The sequence below is a fragment of the Podarcis pityusensis genome (assembly GCF_964106645.2).
Source record: "Podarcis pityusensis genome assembly, contig: HAP1_SCAFFOLD_652, whole genome shotgun sequence".
NCBI classification, from domain to species: domain Eukaryota; kingdom Metazoa; phylum Chordata; class Lepidosauria; order Squamata; family Lacertidae; genus Podarcis; species Podarcis pityusensis.
This window is the reverse complement of record NW_028293258.1, coordinates 523-24,591: the sequence shown is the minus strand read 5'-3', so window position 1 is coordinate 24,591 and position 24,069 is coordinate 523. Positions and strand designations below refer to the sequence as shown.

General features: G+C 52.3%; 1 protein-coding gene and 1 long non-coding RNA gene across 2 annotated transcripts; one reads left to right on the top strand and one right to left on the bottom strand.

The window, feature by feature from the left end:
• Window positions 1-11,341: 11,341 nt before the first annotated feature.
• Window positions 11,342-12,555, top strand: LOC308469171. Its single transcript, XR_013982024.1, has 3 exons — window positions 11,342-11,839; window positions 11,942-12,110; window positions 12,437-12,555. It is a non-coding gene; the product is annotated as an uncharacterized lncRNA (long non-coding RNA).
• A 102-nt stretch (window positions 12,556-12,657) lies between these two features.
• LOC308469172 (NADPH-dependent diflavin oxidoreductase 1-like) lies at window positions 12,658-22,038 on the bottom strand (the record flags this gene model as incomplete). Its single annotated transcript, XM_081024509.1, has 7 exons — window positions 12,658-12,918; window positions 13,016-13,107; window positions 14,757-14,875; window positions 15,951-16,097; window positions 17,684-17,798; window positions 17,877-17,984; window positions 21,601-22,038. 7 exons carry the CDS (start codon window positions 22,036-22,038, stop codon window positions 12,774-12,776), a joined length of 1,164 nt encoding a protein of 387 aa, XP_080880635.1. The 3' UTR covers window positions 12,658-12,773.
• Window positions 22,039-24,069: the final 2,031 nt, after the last annotated feature.

Genomic DNA, 24,069 nt, shown 5'->3' with positions numbered 1-24,069 from the left:
AAGGATGCAGGAGGAGAGAGGAAGTAGAAGGATGCTTCAAGGAGGAGGAGGAAGGATGCAGGAGGAGAGAGGAAGTAGAAGGATGCTTCAAGGAGGAGGAGGAAGGATGCAGGAGGAGAGAGGAAGTAGAAGGATGCTTCAAGGAGGAGGAGGAAGGATGCAGGAGGAGACAGGAAGTAGAAGGATGCTGGAAGGAGGAGGAGGAAGGAGGAAGGAGGAAACAGGAAGTAGAAGGATGCTTCAAGGAGGAGGAGGAAGGATGCAGGAGGAGACAGGAAGTAGAAGGATGCTTCAAGGAGTAGGAGTGGTAGCCAAGGAGGAGGAGGAAGGAGCAGGAGGAGAGAGGAAGTAGAAGGATGCTTCAAGGAGGAGAAGGAAGGATGCAGGAGGAGAGAGGAAGTAGAAGGATGCTTCAAGGAGGAGGAGGAAGGATGCAGGAGGAGACAGGAAGTAGAAGGATGCTGGAAGGAGGAGGAGGAAGGAGGAAGGAGGAGACAGGAAGTAGAAGGATGCTTCAAGGAGGAGGAGGAAGGATGCAGGAGGAGACAGGAAGTAGAAGGATGCTTCAAGGAGGAGGAGGAAGGAGGCAGGAGGAGACAGGAAGTAGAAGGATGCTTCAAGGAGGAGGAGGAAGGAGGCAGGAGGAGACAGGAAGTAGAAGGATGCTTCAAGGAGGAGGAGGAAGGAGGAGGCAGGAGGAGACAGGAAGTAGAAGGGTGCTGGAAGGAGGAGGAGGAAGGAGGCAGGAGGAGACAGGAAGTAGAAGGATGCTTCAAGGAGGAGGAGGAAGGAGGCAGGAGGAAGCAGGAAGTAGAAGGATGCTTCAAGGAGGAGGAGGAAGGATGCAGGAGGAGACAGGAAGTAGAAGGGTGCTGGAAGGAGGAGGAAGAAGGAGGCAGGAGGAGACAGGAAGTAGAAGGATGCTTCAAGGAGGAGTTGGTACCCAACTCTTTCCTCTTTCCTGCGTACCTACTCCTTCAAGCATCTTTCTACTTCCTTTCTCCTCCTGCATCCTTCCTCCTCCTCCTCAGAGTATCTTTCTACTTCCTCTCTCCTCCTGCATCCTTCCTCCTCCTCCTCCTTGGGTACCACTCCTACTCTTTGAAGCATCCTTCTACTTCCTGTCTCCTCCTGCATCCTTCCTCCTCCTCCTCAGAGTATCTTTCTACTTCCTGTCTCCTCCTGTATCCTTCCTCCTCCCCCTTGGGTACCACGCCTACTCCTTGGAGCATCTTTCTACTTCCTGTCTCCTCCTGCATCCTTCCTCCTCCTCCTTGAAGCATCCTTCTACTTCCTCTCTCCTCCTGCATCCTTCCTCCCCCTCCTCCTCCTTGGGTACCACTCCTACTCTTTGAAGCATCCTTCTACTTCCTGTCTCCTCCTGCATCCTTCCTCCTCCTCCTCGGAGTATCTTTCTACTTCCTGTCTCCTCCTGTATCCTTCCTCCTCCCCCTTGGGTACCACTCCTACTCCTTGGAGCATCTTTCTACTTCCTGTCGCCTCCTGCATCCTTCCTCCTCCTCCTTGAAGCATCTTTCTACTTCCTGTCTCCTCCTGCATCCTTCCTCCCCCTCCTCTTCCTTGGGTACCACTCCTACTCTTTGAAGCATCCTTCTACTTCCTGTCTCCTCCTGCATCCTTCCTCCTCCTCCTCGGAGTATCTTTCTACTTCCTCTCTCCTCCTGCCTTCTTCCTCCTCCTCCTCCTTGGGTACCATTCCTACTCTTTGAAGCATCCTTCTACTTCCTGTCTCCTCCTGCATCCTTCCTCCTCCTCCTCGGAGTATCTTTCTACTTCCTCTCTCCTCCTGCCTTCTTCCTCCTCCTCCTCCTCCTTGGGTACCACTCCTACTCTTTGAAGCATCCTTCTACTTCCTGTCTCCTCCTGCATCCTTCCTCCTCCTCCTCGGAGTATCTTTCTACTTCCTCTCTCCTCCTGCCTTCTTCCTCCTCCTCCTCCTCCTTGGGTACCACTCCTCCTCCTTGAAGCATCCTTCTACTTCCTGTCTCCTCCTGCATCCTTCCTCCTCCTCCTCGGAGTATCTTTCTACTTCCTGTCTCCTCCTGTATCCTTCCTCCTCCCCCTTGGGTACCACTCCTACTATTTGAAGCATCCTTCTACTTCCTGTCTCCTCCTGCATCCTTCCTCCTCCTCGGAGTATCTTTCTACTTCCTCTCTCCTCCTGCATCCTTCCTCCTCCTCCTTCCAGCACCCTTCTACTTCCTGTCTCCTCCTGCATCCTTCCTCCTCCTCCTTCCAGCACCCTTCTACTTCCTGTCTCCTCCTGCATCCTTCCTCCTCCTCCCCCTTGGGTACCACTCCTACTCCTTGAAGCATCTTTCTACTTCCTCTCTCCTCCTGCCTTCCTCCTCCTCCTTGAAGCATCTTTCTACTTCCTGTCTCCTCCTGCATCCTTCCTCCCCCTCCTCTTCCTTGGGTACCACTCCTACTCTTTGAAGCATCCTTCTACTTCCTGTCTCCTCCTGCATCCTTCCTCCTCCTCCTCGGAGTATCTTTCTACTTCCTCTCTCCTCCTGCCTTCTTCCTCCTCCTCCTCCTTGGGTACCACTCCTACTCTTTGAAGCATCCTTCTACTTCCTGTCTCCTCCTGCATCCTTCCTCCTCCTCCTCGGAGCATCTTTCTACTTCCTGTCTCCTCCTGCATCCTTCCTTCTCCTCCTCGGAGTATCTTTCTACTTCCTGTCTCCTCCTGCATCCTTCCTCCCCCTCCTCTTCCTTGGGTACCACTCCTACTCTTTGAAGCATCCTTCTACTTCCTGTCTCCTCCTGTATCCTTCCTCCTCCCCCTTGGGTACCACTCCTACTCCTTGGAGCATCTTTCTACTTCCTGTCGCCTCCTGCATCCTTCCTCCTCCTCCTTGAAGCATCTTTCTACTTCCTGTCTCCTCCTGCATCCTTCCTCCCCCTCCTCTTCCTTGGGTACCACTCCTACTCTTTGAAGCATCCTTCTACTTCCTGTCTCCTCCTGCATCCTTCCTCCTCCTCCTCGGAGTATCTTTCTACTTCCTCTCTCCTCCTGCCTTCTTCCTCCTCCTCCTCCTCCTTGGGTACCACTCCTACTCTTTGAAGCATCCTTCTACTTCCTGTCTCCTCCTGCATCCTTCCTCCTCCTCCTCGGAGTATCTTTCTACTTCCTGTCTCCTCCTGTATCCTTCCTCCTCCCCCTTGGGTACCACTCCTACTATTTGATGCATCTTTCTACTTCCTGTCTCCTCCTGCATCCTTCCTCCTCCTCCTCGGAGTATCTTTCTACTTCCTGTCTCCTCCTGCAGCCTTCCTCCTCCTCCTTGGGTACCACTCCTACTCTTTGAAGCATCCTTCTACTTCCTGTCTCCTCCTGCATCCTTCCTCCTCCTCCTCGGAGTATCTTTCTACTTCCTCTCTCCTCCTGCATCCTTCCTCCTCCTCTTTCTTGGGTACCACTCCTACTCTTTGAAGCATCGTTCTACTTCCTGTCTCCTCCTGCATCCTTCCTCCTCCTCCTCCCCCTTGGGTACCACTCCTACTCCTTGGAGCATCTTTCTACTTCCTGTCTCCTCCTGCATCCTTCCTCCTCCTCCTTGAAGCATCCTTCCACTTCCTGTCTCCTCCTGCATCCTTCCTCCTCCTCCCCCTTGGGTACCACTCCTACTCCTTGGAGCATCTTTCTACTTCCTGTCTCCTCCTTCCTCCTTCCTCCTTCTCCTCGGAGTATCTTTCTACTTCCTGTCTCCTCCTGCATCCTTCCTCTTCCTCCCCCTTGGGTACCACTCCTCCTCCTTGGAGCATCTTTCTACTTCCTCTCTCCTCCTTCCTCCTCCTCCTCCTCGGAGTATCTTTCTACTTCCTCTCTCCTCCTGCATCCTTCCTCCTCCTCCTCGGAGTATCTTTCTACTTCCTCTCTCCTCCTGCATCCTTCCTCCTCCTCCTCCTTGGGTACCACTCCTCCTCCTTGAAGCATCCTTCTACTTCCTGTCTCCTCCTGCATCCTTCCTCCTCCTCCTTGAATCATCCTTCTACTTCCTGTCTTCTCCTGCCTCCTGCCTCCTCCTCCTTCCAGCACCCTTCTACTTCCTGTCTCCTCCTGCATCCCTCCTCCTCCTCCTTGCAGCATCCTTCTACTTCCTCTCTCCTCCTGCCTCCTTCCTCCTCCTCCTCCCTGGGGACCACTCCTACTCCTTGAAGCATCCTTCTACTTCCTGTCTCCTCCTGCATCCTTCCTCCTCCTCCTTGAATCATCCTTCTACTTCCTGTCTCCTCCTGCATCCTTCCTCCTCCTCCTTGAAGCCTCCTTCCACTTCCTGTCTCCTCCTACATCCTTCCTCTTCCTCCCCCTTGGGTACCACTCCTACTCCTTGGAGCATCTTTCTACTTCCTCTCTCCTCCTTCCTCCTCCTCCTCCTAGGAGTATCTTTCTACTTCCTCTCTCCTCCTGCATCCTTCCTCCTCCTCCTCCTTGGGTACCACTCCTCCTCCTTGAAGCATCCTTCTACTTCCTGTCTCCTCCTGCATCCTTCCTCCTCCTCCTTGAATCATCCTTCTACTTCCTGTCTTCTCCTGCCTCCTGCCTCCTCCTCCTTCCAGCACCCTTCTACTTCCTGTCTCCTCCTGCATCCTTCCTCCTCCTCCTTGAATCATCCTTCTACTTCCTGTCTTCTCCTGCCTCCTGCCTCCTCCTCCTTCCAGCATCCTTCTACTTCCTGTCTCCTCCTGCATCCTTCCTCCTCCTCCTTGAAGCATCTTTCTACTTCCTGTCTCCTCCTGCATCCTTCCTCCTCCTCCTTGAAGCCTCCTTCCACTTCCTGTCTCCTCCTACATCCTTCCTCTTCCTCCCCCTTGGGTACCACTCCTACTCCTTGGAGCATCTTTCTACTTCCTCTCTCCTCCTTCCTCCTCCTCCTCCTAGGAGTATCTTTCTACTTCCTCTCTCCTCCTGCATCCTTCCTCCTCCTCTTCCTTGGGTACCACTCCTACTCTTTGAAGCATCCTTCTACTTCCTGTCTCCTCCTGCATCCTTCCTCCTCCTCCTCGGAGTATCTTTCTACCTCCTGTCTCCTCCTGCATCCTTCCTCCTACTCCTTGGAGCATCTTTCTACTTCCTCTCTCCTCCTGCATCCTTCCTCCTCCTCCTTCCAGCACCCTTCTACTTCCTCTCTCCTCCTGTATCCTTCCTCCTCCCCCTTGGGTACCACTCCTACTCCTTGGAGCATCTTTCTACTTCCTCTCTCCTCCTTCCTCCTCCTCCTCCTAGGAGTATCTTTCTACTTCCTCTCTCCTCCTGCCTTCTTCCTCCTCCTCCTCGGGTACCACTCCTCCGCCTTGAAGCATCCCTTTAAGTACCAATTGTGCTACTCAGAGCATATTTTTGTCCCCGGAAAACAAAACACCCCTTGGCCTCTCCAACTTCCTCCTTCCATCCCTTTAAGTACCTGGAGCATCTTCTTCCTTCCTCCCTGCGTACCAATTACTCTCCTACCTCCCTTTTACTCCACTTCCTCCCTATTACTCCCCTTCCTCCCCATTTCCTGGGTACCAATCACTCTCCTCCCTCCCTATTACTCCACTTCCTCCCTATTACTCCACTTCCTCCATCTTTACCGGGTACCAATCACTCTCCTTCCTCCCTATTACTCCACTTCCTCCCTATTACTCCACTTCCTCCCTATTTCCTGGGTACCAATTACTCTCCTCGGAGCGTCGTTTCCCTCTTCCTCCCTCCTCCCTGCGTACGAATTACTCTCCTTCCTCCCTTTTACTCCACTTCCTCCCTATTACTCCCCTTCCTTCCTATTTCCTGGGTACCAATCACTCTCCTTCCTCCCTATTACTCCACTTCCTCCCTATTACTCCCCTTCCTCCCTATTTCCTGGGTACCAATCACTCTCCTTCCTCCCTATTACTCCCCTTCCACCCTATTACTCCACTTTCTCCCCATTTCCTGGGTAAAAATCACTCTCCTTTCTCCCTATTTCCTGGGTACCAATCACTCTCCTTCCTCCCTATTACTCCACTTCCTCCCTATTACTCCACTTCCTCCCTATTACTCCACTTCCTCCCTGTTACTCCATTTCCTCCCTATTTCCTGGGTACCAATTACTCTCCTCGGAGCGTCGTTTCCCTCTTGCTCCCTCCTCCCTGCGCACCAATTACTCTCCTTCCTCCCTATTACTCCCCTTCCTCCCCATTTCCTGGGTACCAATTACTCTCCTTCCTCCCTACTTCCAGGATACCAATTACTCCACTTCCTCCCTATTACTCCACTTCCTCCCTATTACTCTCCTTCCTCCCTATTACTCCACTTCCTCCCTCTTTCCTGAGCACCAATTACTCTCCTTCCTCCCTACTTCCTGGATACCAATTACCCCACTTCCTCCCTATTACTCTCCTTCCTCCCTATTACTCCCCTTCCTCCCTCTTTCCTGGGCACCAATTATTCTCCTTCCTCCCTACTTCCTGGATACCAATTACTCCACTTCCTCCCTATTACTCCTCTTCCTCCTCATTTCCTGGGTGCCAATCACTCTCCTTCCTCCCTATTACTCCACTTCCTCCCTATTACTCTCCTTCCTCCCTCTTTCCTGAGCACCAATTACTCTCCTTCCTCCCTACTTCCTGGATACCAATTACCCCACTTCCTCCCTATTACTCTCCTTCCTCCCTATTACTCCCCTTCCTCCCTATTTCCTGGGCACCAATCACTCCCCTTCCTCCCTACTTCCAGGATACCAATTACTCCACTTCCTCCCTATTACTCCACTTCCTCCCTATTACTCTCCTTCCTCCCTATTACTCCCCTTCCTCCCCATTTCCTGGGTACCAATCACTCTCCTTCCTCCCTACTTCCAGGATACCAATTACTCCACTTCCTCCCTATTACTCCACTTCCTCCCTATTACTCTCCTTCCTCCCTATTACTCCACTTCCTCCCCATTTACTGGGCACCAATTACTCTCCTTCCTCCCCATTTCCTGGACACCAATTACCCCACTTCCTCCCTATTACTCTCCTTCCTCCCTATTACTTCACTTCCTCCCTCTTTCCTGAGCACCAATTACTCTCCTTCCTCCCTACTTCCTGGATACCAATTACCCCACTTCCTCCCTATTACTCTCCTTCCTCCCTATTACTCTCCTTCCTCCCTACTTCCTGGATACCAATTACTCCACTTCCTCCCTATTACTCCACTTCCTCCCTATTACTCTCCTTCCTCCCTATTACTTCACTTCCTCCCTCTTTCCTGAGCACCAATTACTCTCCTTCCTCCCTACTTCCTGGATACCAATTACCCCACTTCCTCCCTATTACTCTCCTTCCTCCCTATTACTCCCCTTCCTCCCTATTTCCTGGGCACCAATCACTCCCCTTCCTCCCTACTTCCAGGATACCAATTACTCCACTTCCTCCCTATTACTCCACTTCCTCCCTATTACTCTCCTTCCTCCCTATTACTCCCCTTCCTCCCCATTTCCTGGGTACCAATCACTCTCCTTCCTCCCTACTTCCAGGATACCAATTACTCCACTTCCTCCCTATTACTCCACTTCCTCCCTATTACTCTCCTTCCTCCCTATTACTCCACTTCCTCCCCATTTACTGGGCACCAATTACTCTCCTTCCTCCCCATTTCCTGGATACCAATTACCCCACTTCCTCCCTATTACTCTCCTTCCTCCCTATTACTCTCCTTCCTCCCTACTTCCTGGATACCAGTTACTCCACTTCCTCCCTATTACTCCACTTCCTCCCTATTACTCTCCTTCCTCCCTATTACTTCACTTCCTCCCTCTTTCCTGAGCACCAATTACTCTCCTTCCTCCCTACTTCCTGGATACCAATTACCCCACTTCCTCCCTATTACTCTCCTTCCTCCCTATTACTCTCCTTCCTCCCTACTTCCTGGATACCAATTACTCCACTTCCTCCCTATTACTCCACTTCCTCCCTATTACTCTCCTTCCTCCCTATTACTTCACTTCCTCCCTCTTTCCTGAGCACCAATTACTCTCCTTCCTCCCTACTTCCTGGATACCAATTACCCCACTTCCTCCCTATTACTCTCCTTCCTCCCTATTACTCTCCTTCCTCCCTACTTCCTGGATACCAATTACTCCACTTCCTCCCTATTACTCCACTTCCTCCCTATTACTCTCCTTCCTCCCTATTACTCCCCTTCCTCCCCATTTCCTGGGTACCAATCACTCTCCTTCCTCCCTACTTCCAGGATACCAATTACTCCACTTCCTCCCTATTACTCCACTTCCTCCCTATTACTCTCCTTCCTCCCTATTACTCCACTTCCTCCCCATTTACTGGGCACCAATTACTCTCCTTCCTCCCCATTTCCTGGACACCAATTACCCCACTTCCTCCCTATTACTCTCCTTCCTCCCTATTACTCTCCTTCCTCCCTACTTCCTGGATACCAATTACTCCACTTCCTCCCTATTACTCCACTTCCTCCCTATTACTCTCCTTCCTCCCTATTACTCCACTTCCTCCCCATTTACTGGGCACCAATTACTCTCCTTCCTCCCCATTTCCTGGACACCAATTACCCCACTTCCTCCCTATTACTCTCCTTCCTCCCTATTACTCTCCTTCCTCCCTACTTCCTGGATACCAATTACTCCACTTCCTCCCTATTACTCCACTTCCTCCCTATTACTCTCCTTCCTCCCTATTACTTCACTTCCTCCCTCTTTCCTGAGCACCAATTACTCTCCTTCCTCCCTACTTCCTGGATACCAATTACCCCACTTCCTCCCTATTACTCTCCTTCCTCCCTATTACTCTCCTTCCTCCCTATTACTCTCCTTCCTCCCTATTACTCTCCTTCCTCCCTACTTCCTGGATACCAATTACTCCACTTCCTCCCTATTACTCCACTTCCTCCCTATTACTCTCCTTCCTCCCTACTTCCTGGATACCAATTACTCCACTTCCTCCCTATTACTCCACTTCCTCCCTATTACTCTCCTTCCTCCCTATTACTCTCCTTCCTCCCTACTTCCTGGACACCAATTACTCCACTTCCTCCCTATTACTCCACTTCCTCCCTATTACTCTCCTTCCTCCCTATTACTCTCCTTCCTCCCTACTTCCTGGACACCAATTACTCCACTTCCTCCCTATTACTCCACTTCCTCCCTATTACTCTCCTTCCTCCCCATTTCCTGGACACCAATTACCCCACTTCCTCCCTATTACTCTCCTTCCTCCCTATTACTCTCCTTCCTCCCTACTTCCTGGATACCAATTACTCCACTTCCTCCCTATTACTCCACTTCCTCCCTATTACTTCACTTCCTCCCTCTTTCCTGAGCACCAATTACTCTCCTTCCTCCCTACTTCCTGGATACCAATTACCCCACTTCCTCCCTATTACTCTCCTTCCTCCCTATTACTCCCCTTCCTCCCTATTTCCTGGGCACCAATTACCTGGGTAGTGGGTGCCGGGAACTGTAGGGCGCTGGGAACCCTAGTTTGCTCTGTGCTATCGCAGGGCTTTCAAAGCGCCTGGGAACTGTAGTTCAGTCAGGGCAAGCGCAGGTTGTTCAAGGCGCCTGGGAACTGTAGTTCATTCAGGGCAAACGCATGTGACTTCAGGCGCCTGGGAACTGTAGTTCATTCAGGGCAAATGCATGTGACTTCAGGCGCCTGGGAACTGTAGTTCATTCAGGGCAAATGCATGTGACTTCAGGCGCCTGGGAACTGTAGTTCACTCAGGGCAAGCGCCTTGCAGTTTACAAGGCCATTCAAGGCGCCTGGGAACTGTAGTTTATTCAGGGCAAGTGCCTGGGAATTGCAGTTCACAAACTCATTCTAGGCGCCTGGGAACTGTAGTTCGTTCAGGGCAATGGAGAGGATTTAGGCGCCTGGGAACTGCGGCGCGCCGGGAACCGTAGCACGCCAACCCACCAAAGAGGATTCTGGGAAACGTAGCGCCTGGGAACTGTAGTTCGTTCAGGTCCAACACAGGCCATTCAAGGCGCTTGGGAACTGTAGTTCATTCAGGGCAAGCGCCTGGGAACTGTAGTTTATTCAGGGCAATGACAGGTCATTCAAGGCGCTTGGGAACTGTAGTTCTTTCAGGGCAATTGCAGGTCTTTCCAGGCACATGGGAACTGTAGTTCATTCAGGTCAAGCGCCTGGGAACTATAGTTTATTCAGGGCAATCACAGGCCATTCAAGGCGCTTGGGAACTGTAGTTTTTCAGGGCAAGCGCCTGGGAACTGTAGTTCATTAAGGGCAAGCGCCTGGGAACTGCAGTTTATTGAGGGCAATGGCAGGTCGTTCAAGGCGCCTGGGAACTGTAGCTTGTTCAGGGTGCCTGGGAACTGTAGTTCATTCCGGGCAATTGCAGCTCATTCCAGGCGCCTGGAAACTGTAGTTTGTTCGGGGCGCTTGGGAACTGTAGTTCACTCAGGGCAATCACAGGTCACTCAAGGCGCATGGGAATGATAGTTCATTCAGGGTGCCGGGAACTGTAGTTCATTCAGGGCAATCACAGGTCATTCCGGGCGCCTGGGAACTGTAGTTCATTCAGGGCAATCGCAGGTCATTCCCGGCGCCTGGGAACTGTAGTTGATTCAGGGCAATTGCAGGTCATTCTGGGTGCCTGGGAACTGTAGTTCATTCAGTTTATGTGGGCGCTGGGAACTGTAGCGCGCCAAACACCAACCCCACCAGTAACCATCAGTTCATTTCCAGTACTAGGCGCTGGAAACCGTAGCACCGCTAACCCACCCCAGGAGGATTCTGGGAACCGTAGCGCCTGGGAATTGTAGTTCGTTCAGGGCAATTGAGATCATTCCAGGCTCTTGGGAACTGTAGTTTATTGAGGGCAATTGCAGGTAATTCCGGGCGCATGGGAACTGTAGTTCATTCAGGGCAATCAGTTCATTCCAGGCGCCTGGGAACTGTAGTTCATTCAGGGCAATCGCAGGTCGTTCAAGGCACCTGGGAACTGTAGTTCATTCAGGGCAAGCGTCTGGGAACTGTAGTTTATTCAGGGCAATCACAGGTCATTCCAGGCGCCTGGGAACTGTAGTTCATTCAGGGCAAGCGCCTGGGAACTGTAGTTTATTGAGGGCAATGGCAGGTCATTCCAGGTGCTTGGGAACTGTAGTTTATTCAGGGCAAGCGCCTGGGAACTGTAGTTTATTGAGGGCAATGGCAGGTCATTCCAGGTGCTTGGGAACTGTAGTTTATTCAGGGCACCTGGGAATTGTAGTTCATTCAGGGCAATTGCAGGTCATTCCAGGCGCCTGGGAACTGTAGTTCATTCAGGGCACCGGGAACTGTAGTTCATTCAGGGGAATCACAGTTCATTCCTGGCGCCGGGAACCGTAGCGCCCAGAGAATTCTGGGAACCGTAGCGCCAAACACCATTTATTTCCAGTACTAGGCGCCGGGAACCGTAGCGCCCAGAGGATTCTGGGAACCGTAGCGCCCAGAGGATTGTGGGAACCCTAGCACCCAGAGGTTTCTGGGAACCGTAGCGCCAAAAGCCAAGCCAACCAGTAACATGAATCCATTTATTTCCAGTACTAGGCGCCGGGAACCGTAGCGCCCAGAGGTTTCTGGGAACCGTAGCGCCCAGAGGATTCTGGGAACTGTAGCGCACAGAGAATTCTGGGAACCGTAGCGCCAAAAGCCAAGCCAACCAGTAACAAGAATCCATTTATTTCCAGAACTAGGCGCCGGGAACCGTAGCGTCCAGAGGATTCTGGGAACCGTAGCCCCCAGAGGATTCTGGGAACCGTAGCGCCCAGAGGATTCTGGGAACCGTAGCGCCAAACACCATTTATTTCCAGTACTAGGCGCCGGGAACCATAGCGTCAAGAGGATTCTGGGAACCGTAGCGCCCAGAGCTTTCTGGGAACCATAGCGCCAGGGGATTCTGGGAACCGTAGCGCCCAGAGGATTCTGGGAACCGTAGCGCCTAGAGGTTTCTGGGAACCATAGCGCCAAAAGCGAACCCAACCAGTAACAAGAATCCATTTATTTCCAGTACTAGGCACCGGGAACCATAGCACCCCAGAGGATTCTGGGAACTGTAGCGCGCAAAGGATTCTGGGAACCGTAGTGCCAAACACCATTTATTTCCAGTACTAGGCGCCGGGAACCGTAGTGCCCCAGAGGATTCTGGGAACCGTAGCGCCTAGAGGTTTCTGGGAACCATAGCGCCAAAAGCGAACCCAACCAGTAACAAGAATCCATTTATTTCCAGTACTAGGCGCCGGAAACCGTAGCACCGCCAACCCCGAAGGATTCTGGGAACCGTAGCGCCAAACCATTTATTTCCAGTACTAGGCGCCGGGAACCATAGCACCCCAGAGGCTTCTGGGAACTGTAGCGCACAGAGGTTTCTGGGAACCGTAGCGCCAAAAGCCAAGCCAACCAGTAACAAGAATCCATTTATTTCCAGAACTAGGCGCCGGGAACCGTAGCGCCCAGAGGATTCTGGGAACCGTAGCGCCCAGAGATTTCTGGGAACCGTAGCGCCCAGAGGATTCCGGGAACCGTAGCACCCAGAGGATTCTGGGAACCGTAGCACCAGGGGGTTCTGGGAACCGTAGCGCCCAGAGGATTCTGGGAACCGTAGCGCCCAGGGGTTTCTGGGAACCGTAGCGCCAAAAGCCAAGCCAACCAGTAACAAGAATCCATTTATTTCCAGTACCAGGCGCCGGGAACCGTAGCGCCCAGAGGATTCTGGGAACCGTAGCGCCCCGACCTACCGGCCGGAACTACGTTTCCCAGCAGCACCCAGTTCAGGACCAGGTCTCGGCCTGGAAGCGCCCGGCCCGCTCCAGCGCCGCCAGGAAGCCGGCCGCCTCGCTTTCCGACATGGCGCCTTGGGACTGGAACGCGGCGCGCAGGGCGGCGGCCACGGCGTCGGGAACCTCCTTGGCGCTCCTGGAATAATAATAATAATAATAATAGTAATAGTAATAATAGGAGGGTGGCGGGTTCGAGGATTCCCAGCCCGGCGCCCGGCGGCGCTACGACTCACCCGGCCAAATAGATCCAGGCGCCGCGACGCACCAGATCCCAAAGCAGCGCCTGGTTTTCGAGGATTCGGTGTTGGACGTAAACCTTCTGGTCCTGCGGGGATATTATTATTATTATTATTATTATTATTATTATTATTATTATTATTACTATTACTATTTCTGATATTATTATTATTATTATTATTATTATTATTATTATTTCTGATATTATTAGTATTATTATTATTATTATTATTATTATTATTACTATTACTATTATTATTTCTGATATTATTAGTATTATTATTATTATTATTATTTCTGATATTATTATTATTATTATTATTATTACCCATCTTCTGATCCCCTTATAAAATGCTATAATATTATCATCATCATCATCATCATCATCTTATTATTATTATTTATTAATTTCTCTCTCTTATCTATAATATATTATTATCATCTTATTATTATTTATTTATTTTTCTCTCCCTTTTATCTATAATAATATATATTATCACTATTATTATTAATATTATTATTATTACTATTATTATGCTCATTTATTATCATCATCATCATCATTATTATTATTATCATCATCTTATTATTATTATTTATTAATTTCTCTCTCCCTTTTATCTATAATATATATTATCACTATTATTATCATTATTAATATTATTATTATTATTATTATTACTATTTCTATTCTCATCATTTATTATTATTATTATTATTATTATTATTATTATTATTACTACCATCATCAATATTATTACTACTGTTATTAGTATTGTTATTGGTTTCTTATTAGTTACTACTATTACTTCGTCTACTACTACTACTAGTATTACTACTACTATTTGTATTATTCGTAATATTAATATTAGTAATATTTTCTTCATTATCATATGTATTACCAGCACCACCACCATTAGTATTACTACTACTATTAGTATTATTAATTGCTTTATTATTATTATTATTATTATTATTATTATTATTATTATTACCACCACCATCAATATTACTACTGTTATTAGTAGTATTATTAGCTTCTTATTAGTTACTACTATTACTACTTCTACTACTACTACTATTAGTATTATTACTAATATTAATATTAGTAATATTATCTTCTTCATTATTATATGTATCACCACCACAATCATTATCATAATCAATATCATTTCCATTATTATTATTATTATTATTCATTAATAATAATAATATTCATTCATTATTATTCATTCTACATATATGTATTAATACATATTATTATTATTATTACTATTAATAATAACATTCATTCCTTATTATTCATTCTACATATATGTATTAATACATATTATTATTATTACTATTATTATTATTACTATTAATAATAATAATAATAATAATATAATCAGTGTGTGGTGTATAAATTATTATTATTATTATTATTATTATTAATTAATTAATAATAATATTCATTCATTATTATTCATTCTACATATATGTATTAATACATATTATTATTATTATTATTATTATTATTATTATTACTACTACTACTACTACTACTAATATAATCAGAGTGGGTGGGGTATAAATTACTATTATTAATATTATTATTATTATTCATTAATAATAATAATATTCATTCATTATTATTCATTCTACATATATGTATTAATACTTATTATTATTATTATTATTATTATTATTACTCCGATTATTAATTAATCTCCGATTATTAATCTCCGATTGGCTCACCTGGTCGCGGGAAAAGGCCGGGAAGACGGACAGGAAGCCCCGGGCGACAAGCTCCGCCCACTCGCCCCGGAAGTAGAAGTCGTGGGCTTCATGGCGGCAGCCAAAGAACAGGAAGTTGCCTGCGGGAGGAGGCGGGGTTAATAATAATAATAATAATAATAATAATAATAATAATAGTAATAATTTCTTATTCACACCCTGCCTATTATTTAAATTCCATGCAAATTTCATGAACAGGCGCCCATAAAAAGACTAATAATAATAATAATAATAATACTAACAGTAGTAATAATGATGATGATGATGATAATAATAATAATGATAATAATAATAATGATAATAATAATAATAATAATAATAATAATAATAATTTATTCCCAAGCCACCCTGGGCAGCTTCCAATAAAAGATTAAAATAAGACATTTAATAATGAAGAAATTATTATTATTATTATTATTATTATTATTATTAGTGTACAGTTATTACTATTATTAAATTCTTCATTATATAATAATAATAATAATAATAATAATAATAATAATAATAATAATAATTTCTTATTTATACCCCACCTATTATTTAAATTCCATGCAAATTTTCTGAACAGGCGCCCATAAAAAGACATATAATAATAGTAATAATAATAATACTAATAGTAGTAATAATGATGATGATAATAATAATAATAATACTAATAGTAGTAATATTGATAATAATAATAATAATAATAATAATAATAATAATAATAATAGATTATTTACACCCCGCCCACTATTTAAATTCCATGCAAATTTCATGAACAGGCGCCAATAAAAAGACATATAATAATAATAATAATACTAATAGTAGTAATAATGATAATAATAATAATAATAGTAGTAGTAGTAATAATAATAATGATAATGATAATGATGATAATAATAATAATAATTCCATGCAAATTTCATGAACAGGCGCCCATAAAAAGACATATAATAATAATACTAATAATACTAATAATACTAATAATACTACTAATACTACTAATACTAATAATAAATAATGATAATAATAATAATAATAATAATAACAATAATAATAATAATGATAATAATAATAATAATAATAGTAATAGTAGTAATAATAACAGCAACTCATTATTCACACCCCGCCCCTTATTCAAATGACATGCAAATCCCGCCACCCGGCGCCCACCTCGCTTCCCCTGCGCTACGCGTTCCTGGAGGGCGGCGCGGAAGGGCGCCACCCCGGTGCCGGGCGCCACCAGGACGACGGGGGTCCGGGGGTCCGGCGGGAACCGTAGCGCCCCCTTCTTCACCCAGAGGGGGACGTGGGCGGCGCCTGGGGGGAGAAAGGTAGCGCGGCGTCAGGTTTGGGAAACGTAGCGCGGCGTCAGGTTTGGGAAACGTAGCGCGGCATCAGGTTTGGGAAACGTAGCGCGGGCGCCTAGTGATGGGTAGGTACTATGGGAAATGTAGCGCGGGCGCCTAGTGATGGGGAAGTGCTATGGGAAACGAAGCGCGGGCGCCTGGTGATGGGCGGGTGCTATGGGAAACGTAGCGCGGGCGTCAGGTTTGGGAAATGTAGCGCGGCCGTCTAGTGCTGGCTGGGTACTATGGGAAACGTAGCGTGGGCGTCAGGTTTGGGAAACGTAGCGAGGGCGCCTGGCGATGGCTGGCTACTATGGGAAACGTAGCGCGGGCGTCGCGATGGGTAGGTACTATGGGAAACGTAGCGCGGGCGCCCAGCAGGTTGACAAGAGAAACGTAGCGCGGGCGCCCAGCACATTGACAGGAGAAACGTAGCGCCGGCGCCCGGCCCATTGACAGTAGAAACGTAGTGCGGGCGCCCAGCACATTGACAGGAGAAACGTAGCATGGGCGCCCAGGAGAAACATAGCGCGGGCGCCCAGCACATTGACAGGAGAAACGTAGCGCGGGCGCCCAAGAGAAACGTAGCGCGGGCGCCCAGCATATTGACAAAAGAAATGTAGCGCGGGCGCCCAACACATTGAAAAGAGAAACGTAGCGTGGGCGCCCAGGAGAAATGTAGCACGGGCGCCTCGTGATGGGTGGGTACTATGGGAAACGCAGCGCAGGCGCCCAGCACACTGACAGGAGAAACGTAGCGCGGGCGCCCAGGAAAAACATAGCGCGGGCGCCCAGCACATTGACAGGAGAAACGTAGCGCGGGCGCCGAAAACCTTGACAGGAGAAACGTAGCGCAGGCGCCCAGCATGTTGACAAGAGAAACATAGCGCGGGCGCCCATCACGTTGACAGGAGAAACGTAACGCGGGCGTCCAAGAGAAACGTAGCGCGGGCGCCCAGCACATTAACAGGAGAAACATAGCGCGGGCGCCCAGGAGAAACGTAGCGCAGGCACCCAGCACATTGACAGAAGAAACATAGCGTGGGCGCCCAACACATTGAAAAGAGAAACGTAGCGTGGGCGCCCAGGAGAAATGTAGCACGGGCGCCTCGTGATGGGTGGGTACTATGGGAAATGTAGCACAGGCGCCCAGCACATTGACAGGAGAAACAGAGCGCAGGCGCCCAGGAGAAACGCAGCGCAGGCGCCCACCACATTGATAGGAGAAACGTAGCGCAGGCGCCCAGCATGTCGGCAAGAGAAATGTAGCGCGGGCGCCCAGCACACTGACAGGAGAAACGTAGCACAGGCGCCTAGCACATTAACAGGAGAAACGTAGCGCAGGCGCCCATGAGAAACATAGCGCGGGCGCCCAGGAGAAACGTAGCGCAGGCATCCATCACATTGACATGAGAAACGTAGCGCGGGCGCCCAGCCCATTGACAGGAGAAACGTAGCGCGGGCGCCCAGCAACTTGACAGGAGAAACATAGCGTGGGTGCCCAGGAGAAACGTAGTGCGGGCGCCGAGGAGAAACGTAGCGCGCGCTACAACTCACCCTGCGCCGGGTCGAGGGAGGCCAGCCAATTGGAGCAGAGCCCGGTCCGGGCTTTCGCCAGGCGCGTCTTGTAGCGCACGACGGCCACCAGGATCTGGATGCGGCCGGGCAGCGCCTGGCGGGAGAAGCGGGAGTTGTAGTACGGGAGTCGTAGCGCGGGGAAGGAAACTAGAACTCCCGCGCTAGAACTCACCAGCGGGGAGGAGGCCAGGGAGAAGGCCCGGGCGCGGGTGCGAGGGATCAGGTCCAGGAGGAGGCGGCAGGGGATGGCCGACGCCGTCCGGGGGAAGTCGCTCAGGACCTGGCGCCGGGAGAGAGGAAAGGGAGTTGTAGCGCAGGCGGGCGCCAGTTTGGAGACCAGAAGGAAGCAGGCGCTGGGAAGTAGGTCTGGGAACTGTAGCGCTGGGGAGGTGGTGCTGGGAACTAGGCGCTGGGAACCGGGCGCTGGGAACCGTGGCACTGGGAAGTGTAGCACCCAAAACCAGGCGCCGTCCGGGGGAAGTCGCTCAGGACCTGGCGCCGGGAGAGAGGAAAGGGAGTTGTAGCGCAGGCGGGCGCCGGTTTGGAGACCAGAAGGAAGCAGGCGCTGGGAAGTAGGGCTGGGAACTGTAGCGCTGGGAAGCTGGTGCTGGGAACTAGGCGCTGGGAACCGGGCGCTGGGAACCGTGGCACTGGGAAGTGTAGCACCCAAAACCAGGCGCCGTCCGGGGGAAGTCGCTCAGGACCTGGCGCCGGGAGAGAGGAAAGGGAGTTGTAGCGCAGGCGGGCGCCGGTTTGGAGACCAGGAGGAAGCAGGCGCTGGGAAGTAGGGCTGGGAACTGTAGCGCTGGGAACTGTAGCGCTGGGAAGCTGGTGCTGGGAACTAGGTGCTGGGAACTGTAGCGCTGGGAACTAGGTGCTGGGAACTGTGGCACTGGGAAGTGTAGCACCCAAAACCAGGCGCTGGGAACTGTGGCGCTGGGAACCAGGTGCTGGGAGCTGTAGCGCTGGGAACTAGGCGCTGGAAAACATGGCGCTGGGAAGTGTAGCACCCAAAACCAGGCGCTGGGAACCGTGGCACTGGGAAGTGTAGCACCCAAAACCAGGCGCTGGGAACTGTAGCACTGGGAACCTGGTGCTGGGAACTAGGCGCTGGGAACTGTGGCGCTGAGAACCAGGCGCTGGGAACTGTGGCACTAGGAAGTGTAGCACCCAAAAGCAGGCGCTGGGAACTGTGGCGCTGGGAACCAGGTGCTGGGAACTGTAGCGCTGGGAACCTGGTGCTGGGAATTAGGTGCTGGGAAACGTGGCGCTGAGAACCAGGTGCTGGGAACTGTAGTGCTGGGAACTGTAGAGCTGGGAACCTGGCGCTGGGAACTAGGCGCTGGGAAGCAGGCCTTGGGAACTGTAGCGCTGGGAACTGTGGTGCCGGGAACCAGGCGCTGGGAACTGTGGCACTGGGAAGTGTAGCAACCCAAACCAGGCGCTGGGAACTGTGGCACCGGGAACCAGGCGCTGGGAAACGTGGCACTGGGAAGTGTAGCACCCAAAACCAGGCGCTGGGAACTGTGGCACCGGGAACCAGGCGCTGGGAAACGTGGCACTGGGAAGTGTAGCACCCAAAACCAGGCGCTGGGAACTGTGGCACCGGAAACCAGGCGCTGGGAAATGTGGCATTAGGAACCAGGCGCTGGGAACTAGGCCCTGGGAACCCTAGCACTGGGAAATGTAGCGCTGAAAACCAGTTGCTGGAAACCAGGCGCTGGGAATCAGATACTGGGAACCGTAGAGCTGGGAACCATAGCACCGGGAACCATAGCACCGGGAACCGTAGCGCCCAAAACCCACCCTGAAAACCAGGGAACCTGGCACCCCGCACCCGGCGCGCTACAACTCCCAGATCCCACCCACCTCCACCTTTATCCGCTGGCACTGGGAACCGTAGCGCCCCAAACGCGCCCCGAAAACCATGCCCTGGGAACCCGGCACCCGGCGCGCTACAACTCCCGGATCTGACCCACCTCCAGTCATACAGCGGACCGGGAACTGTAGCGCCGGGAACCATAGCGCCCAAAACCCACCCTGAAAACCTGGCACCCTGCGCACTACAACTCCCGGATCACACCCACCTCCAGCGTCCGGCGCACCGGGAACCGTAGCGCCGGGAACCGTAGCGCCCCAAACCCACCCTGAAAACCAGGCCCTGGGAACCTGGCACCCCGCACCCGGCGCGCTACAACTCCCATATCCCACCCACCTCCAGTGTCGTCCGGCGCACTGGGAACCGTAGCGCCGGGAACCGTAGCGCCCAAAACCCACCCTGAGAACCATACCCTGGGAACCCGGCACCCCGCGCGCTACAACTCCCGGATCTCACCCACCTCCAGCGTCGTCCGACGCACCGGGAACCATAGCACCCAAATCCCAACCTGAAAACCAGGCCCTGTGAACCTGGCACCCCGCACCCTGCGCGCTACAACTCCCGGATCTGACCCACGTTCAGTCGTACAGCGCACTGGGAACCGCAGCACTGGGAACCGTAGCGCCCGGCACCCGGCGCGCTACAACTCCCGGATCTGACCCACCTCCAGCGTCGTCCGGCGCACCGGGAACCGTAGCGCCGGGAACCGTAGCGCCCAAAACCCACCCTGAAAACCTGGCACCCTGCGCGCTACAACTCCCGGATCTCACCCACCTCCAGGGTCGTACGGCGCACCAGGAACCGTAGCGCCGGGAACCGTAGCGCCCAAAACCCACCCTGAAAACATGGCACCCTGCGCGCTACAACTCCCGGATCTCACCCACCTCCAGCGTCGTCCGGCGCACCGGGAACCGTAGCGCCGGGAACCGTAGCGCCCAAAACCCACCCTGAAAACGTGGCACCCTGCGCGCTACAACTCCCGGATCTCACCCACCTCCAGCGTCGTCCGGCGCACCGGGAACCGTAGCGCCGGGAACCGTAGCGCCCAAAACCCACCCTGAAAACGTGGCACCCTGCGCGCTACAACTCCCGGATCTGACCCACGTTCAGTCGTACAGCGCACTGGGAACCGTAGCACTGGGAACCGTAGCGCCCGGCACCCGGCGCGCTACAACTCCCGGATCTGACCCACCTCCAGCGTCGTCCGGCGCACCGGGAACCGTAGCGCCGGGAACCGTAGCGCCCAAAACCCACCCGGAAAACCTGGCACCCTGCGTGCTACAACTCCCGGATCTGACCCACCTTCAGTCGTACAGCGAACCGGGAACCGTAGCGCCCGGCACCCCGCGCGCTACAACTCCCAGATCTGACCCACCTCCAGCGTCGTTCGGTGCACCGGGAACCGTAGCGCCCAAATCCCACCCTGAAACCCAGGCCCTGTGAACCTGGCACCCCGCACCCTGCGCGCTACAACTCCCGGATCTGACCCACGTTCAGTCGTACAGCGCACTGGGAACCGTAGCACTGGGAACCGTAGCGCCCGGCGCCCGGCGCGCTACAACTCCCGGATCTCACCCACCTCCAGCTTCGTACGGCGCACCAGGAACCGTAGCGCCGGGAACCGTAGCGCCCAAAACCCACCCTGAAAACCATACCCTGGGAACCCGGCACCCGGCGCGCTACAACTCCCGGATCTGACCCACCTCCAGCGTCGTTCGGTGCACCGGGATCCGTAGCGCCGGGAACCGTAGCGCCCAAAACCCACCCTGAAAACCTGGCACCCTGCGCGCTACAACTCCCGGGTCTGACCCACCTCCAGCGTCGTTCGGTGCACCGGGAACCGTAGCGCCCAAATCCCACCCTGAAAACCAGGCCCTGTGAACCTGGCACCCCGCACCCTGCGCGCTACAACTCCCGGATCTGACCCACGTTCAGTCGTACAGCGCACTGGGAACCGTAGCACTGGGAACCGTAGCGCCCGGCGCCCCACGCGCTACAACTCCCGGATCTGACCCACCTCCAGCGTCGTCCGGCGCGGCCGGTGGCAGTAGGCGTAGAGTTCCTCCTGACCGGGCGCCGAGGCGAACTCGGCCAGCATCTCCCGTTCGCGCTCGTCGGGCGAGAGCAGGGCGGCGAGTTCGAAGAAGGAGCGCCTGGGAGTTCTAGTGATGTCCAGGTACTTTTCCACCAGGCGCCCGACGGTGCAGGGCTGGGGGAGCGGGAATTGTAGCGCGGCGCCTGGCGGGGGGGAGAGAGATGGAGAGGTTTTGATCGGGTTCAAGGGATTTGTGAAGTGGAAGGCGCTGGGAATTGTAGCGCCGGGAACCCGGCGCCGGGAACTGTAGCGCTGGAAGGATGCGCCGGGAACCAGGCGCCGGGAACCGGGCGCTGGGAACCGTTGCGCAGGGAAGCGGGGTTGGAAAGCAGGCGCTGGGAACCAGGCGCTGGGAACCATAGCACTGGGAAACGTAGCGCTCGAAACCGGGCGCTGGGAGCTACATGCTGGAAATCAGGTACTGGGAACTGGGGCACTGGGAACCAGGCGCTGGGAACCGTGGCACCAGGACCCAGGCGCTGGGAACTAGGCGCTGGGAACCGTTGCACTGGGAAACGTAGCGCTCGAAACCAGGCGCTGGGAGCTAGATGCTGGAAACCCAGCGCTGGGAACCATTGCACTGGGAACCAGGCGCTGGGAACTGTAGCGCTCGAAACCGGGCGCTGGGAACCAGATACTGGAAACCCAGCGCTGGGAACCCGGCGCTGGGAACTCTAGCACTGGGAACCAGGCGCTGGGAACTGTGGCACTGGGAACCCGGCACAGGGAACTCTAGCACTGGAAACCAGGCGCTGGGAACTGTGGCGCTCGAAACCAGGCGCGGGGAACCAGGCGTTGGAAATCAGATACTGGGAACCAGGCGCTGGGAACTGTGGCACCAGGACCCAGGCGCTGGGAACTATGTCACTGGGAACCAGGCGCTGGGAACCGTGTCACTGGGAAACGTAGCGCTCGAAACCGGGCGCTGGGAGCTAGATGCTGGAAATCAGGTACTGGGAACTGGGGCACTGGGAACCAGGCGCTGGGAACCGTGGCACCAGGCGCTGGGAACCATAGCACTGGGAAATGTAGCGCTCAAAACCAGATACTGGGAACTAGGCCCTGGGAACCATAGCACTGGGAAATGTAGCGCTCAAAACCAGGCACTGGGAACCATAGCGCTGGGAAATGTAGCGCTCAAAACCAGATACTGGGAACCAGGCGCTGGGAACCATAGCACTGGGAAATGTAGCGCTCAAAACCAGATACTGAGAACCAGGCGCTGGGAATCTGATACTGGGAACCAGGCGCTGGGAACCGTGGCACCGGGAACCAGGCACTGGGAACTAGGCCCTGGGAACCATAGCACTGGGAAACGTAGCGCTCAAAACCAGATACTGGGAACCAGGCGCTGGGAACCGTGGCGCTCGAAACCAGGCGCTGGGAATCAGATACTGGGAACCAGGCACCGGGAACCATAGCACTGGGAAACGTAGCGCTCAAAACCAGGCGCTGGGAACCGTGGCACTAGAACCCAGGCGCTGGGAACCAGGCGCTGGGAACCGTGGCACTTGAAACCAGGCGCTGGGAACCGTGGCACTTGAAACCAGGCGCTGGGAACCATATCACTGGGAAATGTAGCGCTCAAAACCAGATACTGGGAACCAGGCGCTGGGAACTGTAGCGCTCGAAACCAGGTGCTGGGAACTCTAGTACTGGGAACCAGGCGCTGGGAACTGTAGCGCTCGAAACCAGGTGCTGGGAACTCAAGCACTGGGAACCAGGCGCTGGGAACTGTGGCACTGGGAACCATAGCACTGGGAACTGTAGCGCTCAAAACCAGGCGCTGGGAATCAGATACTGGGAACCAGGCGCTGGGAACCAGGCGCTGGGAACTGTAGCGCTCGAAACCAGGTGCTGGGAACTCTAGCACTGGGAACCAGGCGCTGGGAACTGTGGCACTGGGAACTCGGCGCTGGGAACTCTAGCACTGGGAACCAGGCGCTGGGAACTGTGGCGCTCGAAACCAGGCGCTGGGAACCATTGCACTGGGAACTGTAGCGCTCAAAACCAGGCGCTGGGAATCAGATACTGGGAACCAGGCGCTGGGAACCAGGCGCTGGGAACTGTAGCGCTCGAAACCAGGTGATGGGAACTCTAGCACTGGGAACCGGGCGCTGGGAACTCTAGCACTGGGCACCCGGCGCTGGGAACTCTAGCACTGGGAACCAGGCGCTGGGAACTGTGGCGCTCGAAACCAGGCGCTGGGAACCATTGCACGGAACTGTAGCGCTCAAAACCAGGCGCTGGGAATCAGATACTGGGAACCAGGCGCTGGGAACCAGGCGCTGGGAACTGTAGCGCTCGAAACCAGGTGATGGGAACTCTAGCACTGGGAACTGTGGCACTGGGAACCCGGCGCTGGGAACTCTAGCACTGGGAACCAGGCGC